The sequence below is a fragment of the Echeneis naucrates genome, chromosome 12, assembly GCF_900963305.1.
Source record: "Echeneis naucrates chromosome 12, fEcheNa1.1, whole genome shotgun sequence".
Classification (NCBI taxonomy): domain Eukaryota; kingdom Metazoa; phylum Chordata; class Actinopteri; order Carangiformes; family Echeneidae; genus Echeneis; species Echeneis naucrates.
In genome coordinates this window covers 3,167,044-3,183,323 of record NC_042522.1, presented here as the reverse complement: position 1 = coordinate 3,183,323, position 16,280 = coordinate 3,167,044, and the positions used below count along the sequence as shown (strand labels likewise).

Sequence of the window (16,280 nt, the reverse complement as noted above, 5' to 3'; positions counted from 1 at the left end):
TCTCTCTTCCACAGTGCACGGTGCAGGACCGGTTCAGGGGGTGGGTGGGTGGGTTGTCTGTAATTTTTTCTGTATCCGTATTATTTTCAAGACAGAGAACGAGGGAAGGGCGATAGCGTCGGGGCTGCAAATTATTTATTTTGTCTGATCATTGAATTTTTTTATTTATTGTTTTTTTTTTTTTATACACACTTTAATTTTATTTAATTTTATTTTTTCTGAGCACCGCAGCAGCGCCCCCTCCAACAGGTGGCACCCGAGGCAACCACCTATACGGCCTATGCCAAGTGCCGGCTCTGCATGAGGATGTGCTCATGTGTGATTCCTGTGGAACAGCACAAACGCGCGCGCCCACCCTTTCATTTGTGCAAGACAGTCAGACACAAGTGAAGTGGCTCTTGCCGACGGACCGGAAGTGCTCCCGAGCTGTTGTTGACGGAACAAGGAGATACAGAGGCTGTAGACACCGAGGAGTAGCTGGAGACCTGATCATCCGCAGTCAAACAGGTTAGTTCTGATTTCTTCTGCCAGATTTTTCTCGGAGCTTGATGGAGATGTTTGATTAACGTCTGTCGCGACCAAACTGCAGGGATGAATTATCTTCTTACAGCCGAACAAACGGCTGAAGATCCCGCCGTGACCTGCGCTTGTCATCAGCTCTAACTCAGTGAGTGGCCGAACCTGGTTCAGTTTATTACAGGGGTCTGAGATAGGTTTCTCCTCCGACAGAGGACAGGATGAAGGGGCCTGTCGTCTGCAGCTCAGCCATCTTGACTCCATCGTTTAGTTCTACACACCCGGCAGAAATCGCCAGAAGCAGTACTGCCGTTCGTGAGCTCAGGCTCATGATCCAGGAGGTTATTTTTTGTTTGTTTGTTTCGTTTTTCTCTGACCCGGTTTGACTCGTTTCGGCTTGGTTCAGCCGCGCCACGGCGATCATAGGCCCCGCTGCAGCTTCCACCTCTGTGTATCTGTGAGAAAGATTAAAGCTTCGTTATAGCAAGCGATGAAACAAAGATAACACAGCTTTTATTGAATCGGTTTACATCCTGTCCACACCCTGCATCCATTCTGTGCTATTCACTGCACCTCACTGACAGCTTCATCATCACACTGTTGCCATGGGGCTTAACCCAGCAGCTGTTATTCTGCTACAGACAAACATGAACTCAGACTCGTCCATACATGTGCACAGTTTCTGGAAAGAGAAGATAGGCTCTCCTTTTATGTCATTTATACAACTAAACTAGGGTTTATTATTGGCTGTAGTACATGCTTTATTTATTATTATAAATTTATTTTTTCAAAATGCTGTCAAATAAAGTCTATCACGTATGGCCGTGTACTGACAAAATAAGCTGTGAGTGTATTAATACATCAGTTATGAAAAGAAATACACCATTTATTGACAGGATCATATTTATACTATCAATAAAAATGATTTTATTGAAGGGCACATTGGATGTTTTCCTCTCGGATTGCACAAATGCACATTTGCATGAATCCGACTTAAAAACTGACTTTTGTTATCTTAAATTGGGTGTACTTATATGTTATTTGTATCTGTAATCTGTGTATAAAAACATCTTCCCCAACCATAAAAAATATTCTTCTTCAAATTAATCTGGCAAATGTATGCAAACACACAAAGAAATTCCGGCCAAAAGTGATGCAAACATTTGGTATTTTGACAGAAGATTACCCAAACAAATAGTCAAATTAAGTTGTAAGTTTTAAATTAAGTTATAGTTCACCTGTGTTTGACTTCAAATTATTCAAAGCAACTTTTAGTATGATGCACAATCCAGTACCATTTCCATCAGGATTTCTCAAACTTGTGTGTTCATATCAATGAATGGCTCCAAACACTGGAAGTGCATCAGTTTATATCAAAGCATTAAATATACATGAAGTAAAGGCTCAGATCATCTGGCAGAATATGCCTCCCAGCTTTTGGCAATATTACTGGCTATATAGTAGATGGAGGAGTGAGAAATAAACAATGTAGTTATTGCATCAGGCACAGATTTTCAGCATGAACAAGCATAAGCTCTGGGATAGCAACAGTCAGATCATTTTCACGTCATCTCTCCACTCTAACAAAACTACACACCACTCTAAGTCTGAACATTTCATGCCATACACACCCTTTCTAAACTGAAGATTTGTCAAAATTGTCCGTGTTTGTCTCAGTCACACAATAATGTATGAACAAAGCATACAACATGGATTAATACTTTCTGTGAGTCCCTATGTATGTTTGTGTGTGTCAGTCTGCATGTGTCTGTTTGTGTATGCCTTTCAATGTGTGTGTGTGTCTCTCAAATCAAATGCAATGCATTATTGGCGACAGTGGCAAGGAAAAAAATTCCTTGAGGCAGAACAATTGGGCAGAACCAAGCTCATGGAGGGCAACCATCTCCCTTGACTGCTTGACAGTTAGAGATGTAGGAGAAAAGAGGGGGCTTATTAGAGAGATGGAGAAAAAACAGGGTTAGGGTTAGAACAGGAGAGAGGATGCCACAGAAAAAACAAATACAGCCTCAAGAAAACTTACAGTGATTGCAACCTTGTGTGTGTCAATATCTTTGTGTATATGTATCTGTCTTTTTTTTTATGTTTGTGTGTGTCTGTCCCAAAATAATTTATGAACAAAGTGAACAAAACATGAACTTAAATGCTTTTTGGGTTTGCGTGTGTGTGTGTCACCTCTGTCCCACAGTCATGTATGAACAACATTGACTTTAACTCTGTTTCTGTATGCAACTCAATGTGAGTGTGAAGAGAAACACAACTAATAGCACTGCCCAAAGTCAATGGAACTCTGTGACTACTCCAATAGTGGTCCATTGACTCTGCAGCACCCAGTGGCACTGATAAGAAACACCCCCAATAAAAATGACGACTCTGGACTCTGCCCAGAGTTAATGGAACCCTACAGCTATTGCTATAGAGGTCCATTGACAAAACACAACAGTGGGGACAAAACACAGTCTACGGCAGTGATCACAATTTTTTTCACAAGAGCCACATTGACAGAGCAAAGTCAAGGGGAGAGCCACACGGTTTTTACTCGGAACACCTGACGTTTGGCTGCTCATTCCCTATCCGGCGTCTTCATGTTAATTTTCGTTTGCTGCTTCCTCTTTATCATCTCTTCATAGTCACTATTCATTACAACGCTGTGTGTCTGTCCGACCGGTTTTTGCACTTGTTCAAATTAGAAATCGATCAATTTTGCGCATGCATCTCGCGCTGGCTAGAGGCTCTACAGCGACTTGTAATGTCGACTCTGACCGGCACAGGGACAGGCCAAAGAAAACAACACAGAGTAATGAGTGCGACCTTACCTAAAAGCAGGCGGACAAACAACATTTTTTTTTTTTCAGACAGTAAGCAACTAGATACCGAAATATTAGTGATGTCAAAATGAGCGCGTTCATTTTTTAATTAATTTGAAATATTTAACTCATTAAAAAGGGCTCAGTTTTAGTAAGAGCGAAGATACTGGTATCATATGAAACTAGAAGGCATAAGGCATCCATTGGTACCAACCATGTCATGATAACTTGTCGCAAATGGGGGGTTAATAACGCTTCAAAATTAGGCTTAATTCTTTTTAAACTTTTCAAAGGGGTCCTTTGAACTTTGTCTTCCGCGTGTGCTGTTGTGTTTTCTCTCTCTCCTTGTGTCTTGTGTATGCATGTATGTATGTGTGCTTTTAAAATTCAACTGGCACTTTAAAATATAGGCTTGGGTGGGTTAAAGCAAATAACACTAGTAATTGAAGCAAAATATTCAATGTATCAAATTAAAATGATCCTCTGGGTCAGTTATTGTTCTTCTGGTACACTAATAATATCAGGTGACAATGCAGGCAGCACAGAGAGACCAGGAGAGGCATGCTGTAGTGAAAGGCCAGACAGGGGCATGCTCTGAAGATGCGGATGATCAGGTGAGACATTGGAATACAAGACTAAAAAGCTGACATTTGTTTTAACCTAGGCCTACATGTCAGCAGTAAATAAAACTAGTAATAAAAGCAGAATATTCAAATTAAAATGATCCTCAGGGTCAGTTATTGTTCTCCTGGTACAGTAATGATATGTGGTCACAATGCAGGCAGCGCAGAGGGACAGGGAAAGGCATGCTGTAGGGACAGGCCAGACAGGGACATGCTCTGAAGATGCGGATGATCAGGTGAGACATTGGAATGTGAACTATAATTTAGTAGAGCACATAGACAGTAAGTGTAAATATCTAGCTAAGTAGGTAGCTTAGTAAGGCACTACAGGTAACTGCAAGATTCACTGGTTGCAGTTATTTCAACACTACATGGTATGTATATTTCAGGAGACTAACAGGGATATAGAGACAGCACCAGTCAGGGAGAGCAGTGATCAGTGCATGGAGGAGCTTGGTAGTTGCCCACACTAGCCCAGTACCTGCTTCATTGAGACTCAGTCCCTGCCAAAAAAGACATTCAAATTTCAGGACAGTTGGTTTAGGCAGTACAAACGACTTCATTACAGCGCCTCATTGAAGGGCATGCTGTGTTTTTACTATACCAAATATTTTGGAGATCAGAAATCCCCTTTAGCCACTAAGGCTGATGGAGCTTTCATTAAAATGGGATTTAGCAACTGGAAAAAAGCACTCCAAAGGTGCTCTCAACATGAAGACAGTGATTGTCATTCAGCAGCCATAACAACACATTTGCACCGCAAACAACCTGTCAGTACACAACTTTCCTCTCAGTTAAAAAAGCAGCAGCATGCAGCCAGAAATAATCTCTTAAAGATAGTGGGAAGGGTGATGTGCTTGGCAAGACAGGGCAATGCTTTAAGGGGGCATGACAACAAAGAGGCTAACTTCCACCAGCTGGAGTTAGGGTTAGTACAACACAGAGGGTGATGAAGAACTTACAAGCTGGCTTCAGCGGCACAATAATTTCACCAGCCCCAAGATTTAAAACAAGGTCCTTTAAATTGTTAGTAACACAATTGTACATGAAATTACATAGGAAATCCAATAATTCCCCGTAGTTCAATAATCAAGTAATCTTATCATTGATGAGACGAAGGACACAGCAGGAGTTGCGCAAAAGTCCTTCTGTCTGCGCTTTGCTGACAAAAACTTGAAAACCGGAGAGGAATTCATCGGTCTATATCAGGTTACATCCACTATTGGAGAAAACATAGCTAATGTAGCTAAAGATGTACTAATTCGCCTAAATCTCCCACTATCACAACTGCAGGGTCAAGTCTGGGCCTGATCAACCCTTGCTGGGTCACCTGGGTGATGGTTTATATTGTGAGACCCAAAACACCTTATGACCCTGGGTCACAGCACTCATGATGCGACCCAGTGCATCCTGGAGATGTTTCTTTAGTGCTAAGTACTAAGTGGTAGGAACTAAGACAACTGCAATGGAAAATGGTTTTTCAACTTTCCAGTTTGAATGGGAGAGACTGAGGACAAGGTTTTCAAAAGATTTTGGTCCAGGATTGTTTAATAGGCTGGAACCTATAGTACTTTTTTATTTAGAGAAACACAAGAAACTTGTGCGACAAAAAAAATGGACCAGACTCAGTGAACACCCTCCTACCAACAAATTTTCACACTGCTCTATGCTCCCTACAGATGATATCCAACTAGGCCAGTGAGCGGTGGTAGCTATCATGTCTTCGGGGTCATCAGGTGGGAACCTCCTTTCACCGGTGTTTCGTCTAGTTAGGCCCACAACACCTCCAGAAGGCTAGACCGTGAACACTGGCGTCCCAGCGTCACCCCCCTAATGCCAGCCATCACCACTCCTCACACAAAGTCAACTATCTCAAACAGCACTACTATCACCTACTCTGACCTCTCACCAACTGCACCAGTGAAAGCGGGGTGGGGATACAGACCCTGGTTCGGGTAGGGGGGGAGAAATAGAAGAGGTGGAGATAAAAGTAGGGATGGGATACAGACCCTGGTTCGGGTAGGGGGCATGAAAGTATAGAGGGTGCAGGAGGGTGCAGTACAAGCAATATGAAAGTTAACATGAGTCAGGGGTGTAGCTTCATTTATCCTAACATACCAGGTTGCAGTTATACAAGATCAATCCATAATACGATCAGTCATCAGATCATTAACTAGTAGGGATTTGAATGATAGTGATCTAATATTCAGTACTCCACATTTCATATTTAGAACCAAATTGGGTATAGTTTTAAATTCAATCAAATTCTTGTTTGTAGCTCACCTTCTGTTAATTGTTGGTTTAATAGATTTTATCATTATAGGCAGTTGGGGGACAACATACTTTCAGAAGACATTCCTCCTATTCTATTCTAGGCAGACAACCACTCTGGCTGAGGCGCAGAGAAGATTTTTAAACTGCAGCTCTTGCCCCCTAGTCTGGAATCGAGAATGCCATGGTCTTAACTTTGTAGTAATTTCGGTCAGCTTTCTAGATATGAGAGTGGCACCCTCCACAGTGGAATGGACGCCATCTCTCCTAATCAGACCGGGTCTTCCAGTTATCTCAGTAGCCCACATTGTTTTTTGGAAACCACCATGACAACCAGTGGTGGAATGGTGCCATGCGGCTATACATGTCATCACTTGTCAGATTGGGCAGGGGTCCAGAGAAAACTATGGTGTCCAACATCATTTTTACAAAATTATGCACCAGCTCCCCATTAATATTTGTGACCTCCAACTGGCGTAGTCAGGTGTCGTTACTGCAGACTTGAATTCCAGCTTTACACTTATTACATTACACTTATCCTTAGCCAGCAGTTTCAGATAAGACTGGATGTCGCCTACTCTGGTCCGAGGGATGCACTTAACTATGGCTGCTGGTGTTGCTAATTTCATGTTCCTTAGAATAGAATCACCAATAACTAGAGTTAGTTTGTGGATGGCAGAGTGGGACAAACCTGTTGGAAATGTGAACTGGTTTGTAGCGAACTGGGGGCTGTAGCCTACAGCTATGCCTCCTATCAGCTGCTCAGAAACTGCTTGGGGGGGAACTCTCCGAGGCGCTCTAGGACCTACTCTGGGTTAGCCTGCACCAACTACAGAGGACTGGCTAGTTACAGTGACGAGCCCCACTTCCCACCCAAGTCTCTCCTCCATATCTATAAACAACCTGAAATTGAGACATGGACCATCAATCAGTATCAATAGTGATTGGAAATGAAGCAGCATGTAGGTTGACAAATGGGAAATTTCCCCTCTTGAGCTCTCTGTTTCCTGTCAGCCCCTCTGCTGATTAATTAAAAAGTAGAGGCACCAAAAGCCATAAAAAGAATATATAAAAAAGAGAAATCCACCCTTTCAGGAAGTAAGAAATAACTAACTTCTGGTCATGACCGGCAAGGTCACCAGTTGGCTTAACTGTGGATCTTGGTCATCATCCCATTGAGAGGCTTTGACCTGATCATGTCAGCGTGGCTGGCTGCCGACATTCTGTTTGTTCAATTTTGTGGCTAAGGCCTAGCTCACGCTACAGGATTCTCTGGCCGATTTTACCCAGGTTATCTTCTACTGTGAGCGGGTGACAGAACAATTTTAAGGCCCACGATCGGCCTTCTAGACAATCTGATGGCTACATTACTTGCAGTGAAAAAAGCAGCACTGCACTACATCCCATTTTTTGTGGTTTTGTTTAATATTTGCTTCCATGTGAGATGACGTAGGATCATGTGGTGTGTCACTCTCTGGTCTGATAATCTTAATGAAATCCTGTAGTGCGTGCTGGTCATTATTTTCAAATCTTGTGTGTGTGTGTTAAAGATTTAAGAGGAGATAATCTTATAAGATTCTCCTTATGTGTGTGATACAACCGAATTTCAGAATCTTATATAAGATTTCTAAAATCTTGTAGTGTGAGCCAGGCTTAAGTGGGTCTCTCGCTATTTCTAATGGTCAACCTGAAGTTAACATGGTTAGCTTTGTGTTGTCAGAAAAGGGAAACCACAGACCATGGCAGTCAGCTTCCTCCCATGATGCAGTGCAGTGTAGTTTGAATCAGGATAATCAGGATTGGCTGTGGTTCACTAGGTACTGCAGCCAGAGTCTTAGCTCTTTGAATTTGTATGATCATGAGTTGAGAAAGACATCAGGTCGATGCCTCTTTCCATTTCTGTTCATTTGTGCTTCATCAAAGTCTTCCTGCTTGGTACTGGCCTACTCTTCCCATTACTGTTAACTAGCTACAGCAGTTAAGTGAACTTGATTTCCCTTACCTCTTCATATATCGTATTTTAGCAATTGCTCACAACAGGCCATGGCACCCACGTATTACAGTTAAGGGTTGAAACCTTTTATGTGATACAATAAGCATATATCATGGACTGAAGTGAGCTATTGCGTTTATAAAGAGGTTAGTAAGTATGGCAAAAAAAGTAAAAAATGTAAGTTAAAGACACACAGTATTTAATTTGTAGGAGCTCCTGGCACTGGGACGGTTCCAAACATAAGCAACAACCATTTAATCAAAAACAGACCATTTGTTGACTTTCACAGTATTAACATTATTTAGCAAAAAGGCCTGGAAGTTTTTATTTCTAAATTCAGAAAAAACTGAAGTTATTATACTCAGACCTAAGCACCTTAGAGAACCATGATCTAACCATCTAATCACTCTGGACGGCATTACCTTGGCTTCCAGCTCCACTGTTAGGAATCAAGGTTTTATAACATGTCCTTTGTTCCTCATATAAAATGAGTCTCTTGGATAGCCTTGTTTGACCTACACAATATTGTGAATGTCAGAAATATGCTGTCTCAAGAGGATGCAGAAAAACTATTGAATGCATTTGTTACCCTTAGATTGGACTCGTGTAATTCATTATTAACAGGATGTCCTGAAAATTCTAAACCTTCAGTTGATTCAAAATCCTGCTGCACAGAGACTTAGAACTAGAAAAAAAGAAAAAGAGGTCCCATTTCTCCTGTGATAGCGTCTCTTCATTGGCTCCCCATAAAATTCAGAATAGAATTCAAAATCCTTCTCTTAACATACAATGCTGTAATGAGCTTCATCATATCCCAGACATATCCCAGTTCATTGTTCCTTATTATCCCAGTAGATGACTTCGCTCTGTAGATGTACAGTAGGTCTACTTGTGGTTTTTCAAGTCTCCAAGAGTAAACCGGGAGGCAGATCTTTTAGCCATCAGGCTCCTCTTCTGTGACACTCCCAGTATCAGTCCAGGAGGACTCTCTTGCAGCTTTCAAGATCAGGCTTAAAACCTTCCTATATGACAAAACATACAGTTAAAAATTGTACATTTAATTACTGTTTCTTTAGTTATGCTGCTATTGGTCGAGACTGCTGGGGGTTGCGCTGATAATCCCTCTCCCTATCTCTTTATCTCTCCCCTAGCTAAATCTTAGACTGGAAATGTCTAATTTAACAAGAATCAACCACAGGGGAGTCGAATTATTCATTACACAGGTGTCCAGCAGACAGTTGACTAAAAGGGTGTTACTTAAAGAAAAGCCCTTCCCATTTCATGTTGTCAGCAATGGCACCACATGGAATCATCAACATCAACATCACAAGACCTGAGAAAGAAAATTTACACCACAAAGGTAAAGGCTAGAAGAAGATCGGCAAAGCTTTACTTAGCTACTGCATACTGCAGAGGAATGGCATTCATGGGTGCCGTTCACAAATGAAGCCTCTCCTAAAGCCCAGGCACAAAACAGCCTGCCTAGAGTTTGCCAGGGCCCATGCTGACAAAGATGAAGACTATACTGAATACTCTGGGGTGATGAGACCAAGATAAATGTTTTTGGAACTGATGGATTCAGAACTGTATGGCGTGGTAAAGGTGAGGAATACAGAGAAAAATGCATGGTGCCTACAGTGAAATATGTTGGTGGCAGTGTCCTGATGTGGGTTAGGGTTGGAGAGCTGCATTTCATTGATTGCATCATGAATTTACAGATTAATTGCTCTATACTGAAAGAGAAGATGCTACCATCACTCTTTGCCCTTGGTCGTGGTGCACTTCTCCAACATGACAGTGTTCCTAAACACTGAAAGTGATTCAGTGGCCAAGTATGTCTCCTGATCTGAACCCAATCGAATACCGATGGGAAATTCTGAAGAGACAAGTTGAGCATCACTCTCCATCCAGCATTCAGTCTGTAAAAGAGGTCCTTCTTGAAGAATGGAAAAAGACTGATATTGCAAAATGTCGCCAACTTATTCATTCCATGCCTCTGAGAGGTTTTTGTTGTGGGGTGTACTCATTTTTGCATCACCCTAATTTGAGTAAAACTGAAAATTTTGTTCTCTAAGTTATATTATTAAGCTTACTTTCATGTTTAACAGATGTTATATTAAACTTTTTCTTGTCAACATTTTGGAAATTGTTTTTGCGTTCATTGAGATATTGTTTGAAATGTTAGTTTTCGCAGAGCGTGTACTCATTTACGCTGAGCACTGTATTTCACATGACATGTTGCAAATTTTTGCTTCCTGTAGTCTGTTTGTCCATCCTGTTCTCTCTCTTCCTGCCCCCGTTTTACTCGCTGAATCATGTCTGATCCTTGTTCCTGCTCAATACCTGTTGTGCCAATAGTTACCAGTAGTTTTCATTGTATTTTATTTCTTTTGCCAAAGACTCGGTTTTCACCCACTGCTAATATTTAACTGCACATTTTGTGGTAGCAGGCTTCATACACTACTTACTGTATGTTTTGCTTACATTTTTTATGACTTTCTCTCATCCTGATCTCGTTCTGTCGCCAACCCTATACCCCCCCATCCACTGCCTTTCCTCTCATTCACTCATTCTCTGTTTGTCTCTGCCTCTCTCACACTCTCTTCCTCTCTTTCTCCCTCCCTCTCTCAATCCAACCAGTCCATGTAGATGGCTGCCCTTCCTGATCCTGTTTCTGCCTCTTCAAGGAAGTTTTTCCTTGCCACTGTCACCCAGTGCTTGCTCTTATTGAGTCTCTTTAACAATTCCCTGAAGAATTGGTCCAGATCTGCTCTATATGTAAATATACTTCATGTAACTCTGTTATGATTTGGTGCTATATAACTGGGCAGCATAGTGGTTAGTGCTGTTGCAACACATAAGAAGGTTGTGGGTTCGGTTCCTGGGCCTGGGACCTTTCTGTGCGGAGTTTGCATGTTCTCCCCATGCCTGCATGGGTTTCCTCCCCCCTTCCAAAGACTGTCTCGGTTAACTGGTGACTCTAAATTGTCCATAGGTCTGAATGCGAGCATGAGTGGTTGTCCGTCTAAGTTTGTTTCTGTGTGTTGGCCCTGTGATGGACTGGTGACCTGTCCAGGGTGTACCCTGCCCTCACCTAGAACGTTGAATTGATGGATGGGCAGCATAGTGGTTAGTGCTGTTGCTCCACAATAAGAAAGTTGTGGGTTTGGTTCCCGGACCTGGGGCCTTTCTGTGCGGAGTTTGCACTGTTACTTCCTGGTAATTTTCCTCAAGGAACTAAAAGGTTCTTGGTGGCCATTTTTGTTGTATCCTCACTACTCCTGAAATCCCTGCAAGATTACGCAAATCAAATTAATGATTAATGGAAAAGTAATCAAAGTAACTGCTACAAAGCCACCAGTTCTATAGTTGGCAGTAGGAAGAAAATGAAAGTCACACGATAACAGTGATACTGCCACGTAAACAAAAGTTAAAACCTAGTTTTCAGCCCATCCATCAGTGGTTAAATTGAGCTAGATTACACAGGAGCTCAGCTCCACCTATCCAGTCCACAACACACAATGCAAGAATTCAGCTGTGTCTTGTTTAGTATCAAATAGTCACACACAACTTTTATTAGTTTTTCAAATGTTAATGTTGTAATTATCAGACTTACTAATAATGCAGCAGTCATCAAGTAAAGGAAAACTGTGTTGGAGCCTCCATGCTCCAGTCAGAGACTTTCTAACATTTAAATTGGTTAAATTACCCCTAGGGCTCAGCTCCCCCTCCTTACAAATGCCAATTTAACCACTGCCAGTGGTCATATGTTTGCTTATCTTCTTCTATTTTGAAGGGAAAATTCTTAATCATGGAAAACAAATGAAGCCCCATGTAATAGTAATAAGCACACAGACTGGGTCTGCAGAAAATAAAAAGCTGAGAGTGCTAACCAATCATCAGTGCAGGCTGTGCCCCCAATGTTCCTGGGTCATTGGAAAGTACCACCCCTCAAGTAGGCCCTTTTTTGGGATAAAGGGACTTCATTTTTGCCTGGGGTCCACTGGGTGGAGCATACAGGCTTCCTCAAAAGATTCCTCGTCACGGGGTAAAGTTGCAGTCAGAATGCAGCTTTTAATGTTGTGAAACATCCACAACCAAGACCAGCTGCCCGCAATAAAACTTTCTCAGATAACCTTAAAGTGTTTATTGGATCTGCACTGAGTTTTGTGTGTTGTTGTATCTGTTGTGTTCCTTCAGACTGGTGTCTCCAGTGATGTACTGTGCCTTTTTTGACAGGATATGTCTGTAAGGATGGAAATGGATATCAGTGGTGTATCCCGTGCACATGTCTCCATTCTCCCTGCTGCTGAGATCAAGTCCACATTGAAATCAGAAACAGACAGACCTCGTTGTGCCAGCACACCATGTTCTCCCATCAGAGGAACTGTTGCAGGATACCAGATCTTGCACATGGACTCAAACTATCTGGTGGGCTTTACCACTGGTGAGGAGCTACTCAAACTGGCCCACAAGTGGTCAGAGGGCAGCCCAGAGAAGGGCTCTATATCAGAGGCTGTGTCCACCTCCATCCAAAGTCCTGTCCCTAAGTCTGTGGACCTGGGCATCCACCGGTCTTCACGAGTCTTCAAAGGCAAAAGTCGTCAGTATCAACCCTATGACATCCCTGCTGCCAATGGGCGGAGGCGGCGGCGAATGCCCAGCTCCAGTGACACCTTCCTAAGGTCTCTGGCACACGGGGAGGCTGGGAGGGGTCTGCATGCTCCAATACCCCTATGTCTACTGAAAGGAAAGGCGGCCCAGTCCAAATCTCTGGACTACCTTAATCTAGACAGAATAAGCATCAAAGAGTCATCAGACACTGAGGTGTTACAGTACCAGCTGCAGCATCTCAACCTTCGAGGAGATCGTGTCTTCACCAGGAACAAGACATGAGCACAGTGGAGACCTGCTTGGGTGTCTGTCACACACTGGGGTTTAGGTGCTATTTCTAGCCTGATATCTTTCTTCTCAGATTAAGAAGGCCTCTTTAAAAAGACAGTCCGATAATCCTTACATCAGTACCTGGGGGGATGAGGGAAAAAAATATCTAAGTTAGCCCTCACCTCGGAAAGTTGGAGTTAAAACAATGTGAACTACAGTGCATTCAGGAAGTCCTCAGACCCCCCAGACTAGCTTCATATCTTGTAATGTAGCAGCCTCTTGATTAAACACCTTCAATTAATTTTTATAGATACATTTAGAGTTCAAACATTTCTATAATTCAGTTTTGACTGGAGAATGTATTGAAATTATTTTAACGTAAAGCTGTGGCATAATGAGTGAAACCAGAGCAGGAGTCTGAGGACCTTGAATACACTGTATATAACTAAGCAATAATCAGTGAATCTATTTATTGACAGTGTTGTGTGTTTGTACTAGTCACAGAGACGCTACTATATCAGATAATAGCTGAGAGAAGCACATATCACATACTGTCACAGCTTTAAATGCACTGTTGCTACCAAAACAATAATAAATCTACTGCTTATCTGTGAGGAATTGTGTCAGTGGACATTTAGCAACAAATCAGCAGATACTGATAAAACTTTTAATATATTGCTAATTTATTTATTGCTATCAATATGTTTTTAAACTTCTTAACCACCACGTGGAAAAAAGCATTAAAGCCCTATTTAGTCTGTCTACTGTGCAGGTAAAGGTGTGCCGATTGAAGTTCCATCATTTTGCTGATAATTTTTTTCATCTGAAGGGTTGATCTTCATAAGAAGATAGTTTTAAGAACCACCATAGCAGATTTCAAGTAAACAAATTCTGTAAGGTTGGATAGTGAATGCAGATGGACTGTGGTTGGGACTGTGTCTGAGAGTGTACATTGCTTTGTTGTGATATTACAAAGTTTCAGAAGTCATGAAAGCTGATTTTTAAGGCTCCATATCTGAAAAGGGACTGTCAGCATTCCCCTGTTTACAAGGACCTTTGATACTTTCACTGTATTATTATAGAATATAATGATAGACCACATGGAGATCTACCTTTACACCCTATGGACCTTTAAAGTATTTTCATATGTCACTTAGAGTCCATGGTTGATGTGATTCTGGAAATCAAACTGATACTTTTATGGACTAACTGAATTGATTTTATTCCATCTAGGATTGAAAAATGCCCTCACATTCAACAACAAAGGAGTAAATCAATTAATTTCAGTGCTGATGAGATGTAGAATGACACCTGAGCTGTTGATCTGATGGATATGAAAAAACAGCTGTTTGTACTCTACTTGTGGAGTAACACAGATGTTAGAGTGGCACATCACGTCAGTCTCTGACATCATCATTCATTGTGGGCAGACCTGTTGCTTTAGAAAACCATGTTGATGCATCTAGTTTTGGTGGTGGGTGAACAACCAGAGTGTACAGGTGTGTCTATTTAATGAGTGTGTGCGTTTCGCGTACTGGTACTTACTTACTTACTTACTAAACATACGAACACTTAAAAGTTCTGCAGAATAATCTGTACACCCACTGAGTTTATGTGGTTTGTTGTGTTTCTGTGAGAGGACATTGTGATGTCTTTGCATCACTTCTTCAGTGTTTGATGTGAACATATAACATCTGATGCCTCTGTGTTGTGATAATGTAAGTGTATTACTTTGAACCCTTTCATCTCAAGATGAGAGAGATGAGATTTCAAGTCAAAATCCAAATCATAGATATCATAAATATGTTTGGAAAATGGTCTGAAAAGGGTCCAATACACATGGGCTTAATGGTTAAATGTTTTAATCAGTGTGAAGATGATGACTGTAGGTTACTTCCACTCAAGATAAGGATGTTATACAGTACAGGCCAAAGGTTTGGACACACCTGCTCATTCAAATGAATAGGAAAGTATGTCCAAACTTTTGGCCTGTACTGTATATGGTTTTTATTTGACAGAATGTGAAAGATACTGCAGTTGTCTGTTTTTATGGACATTTTCGATTTGACCCAGATAAGTACAAATCATGCAAATAAGAAACAAAAAGTAAAAATATCACAAAGGGAGCAGTTGGTTCAAGGGGCCAGTCAATATATTGAAGTTGTCACATGCTTCACACGAAGCATGTGACTTGTAGGTTTATGTAAGTTTAGCTATATCAACATAGCCAACATTTTTATTAACAACTGTTTACTTACCAGTCTTGACAAAAGAAGGAGTGGTTATAATGCTGAATACCACAGTGACCGAGGATGAAAGTCATGTGACTGTCCAACTGAACCATGTCTAGTGAGATAGCCCGCTAACTTCAGCAGAGGAAAGAAAGTGACACAAATAGAGGCAAACCAAACATTAACATTGTGATTGTTTCAACCTCTGGAGAAAGATGTTGGCGACTGAAACAATTATGTTTGATGATAAACTCAGACTGGTAAGACTGGTAATTACACAGCTGCTATTTAGTATTACCTATGTAGCAATAGGGAATATATAGCAACTTTAAATGCACTGTTCAGCTCTTCGGTAGAGTTGAAAACATTAGCTGTGTGTGGCGCAATGATGAGGGAACTACAGCACTTGTCACACTTGAAACAGGCATGTCAGATCTTTATCACTGACTTCTTTTGCAGCATGGTTTAATGACACCAAATATTTATTTTAATGGGACACATTCATGAGACAACAATAGCAAATTCATATTTTGCTTGGAGGATTTTTGAGATCTCTTCAGTAACTGACCATATGAAATGTCACTCAGCATAACTGGCTGCAGACTGACGAGACGTTGGCGCAAAATGTGTTTTCCCTTTATTGTGCTTCACTTTTAGTTTTTTAGATAATTAATAAATGATTTAAAGCTATTTTCTATGTGTTTAACCTCCTCCTGGGCACAGCTGTGCTTCATGGCTTTAGGTCCTGTTAATGATAGAAAGAAGGACAGACAGTAGCTTGTTATTGATGAGATTTAATTGAAGTTTGTGTGTGTTGGGGCCATTTTTTAGCACACACACACACGTTGATGTTGAAGAAGATTAAACCCACATTAACAATAATTCACATGATAAACAGTTGTTAATTTACATGAAATCAACTAACCTAAAGATGCCA

The 16,280-nt window shown here is 41.3% G+C and overlaps 1 protein-coding gene across 1 annotated transcript; it reads left to right on the top strand.

The window, feature by feature from the left end:
• The first annotated feature begins 375 nt into the window (after positions 1-375).
• On the top strand, positions 376-15,051 carry LOC115052255 (UNC119-binding protein C5orf30 homolog). The gene is made up of 2 exons (XM_029516281.1): positions 376-507; positions 12,468-15,051. The coding sequence occupies exon 2, from the start codon at positions 12,471-12,473 to the stop codon at positions 13,122-13,124; it is 654 nt and encodes a 217-aa protein (XP_029372141.1). The 5' UTR covers positions 376-507; positions 12,468-12,470; the 3' UTR covers positions 13,125-15,051.
• Positions 15,052-16,280: the final 1,229 nt, after the last annotated feature.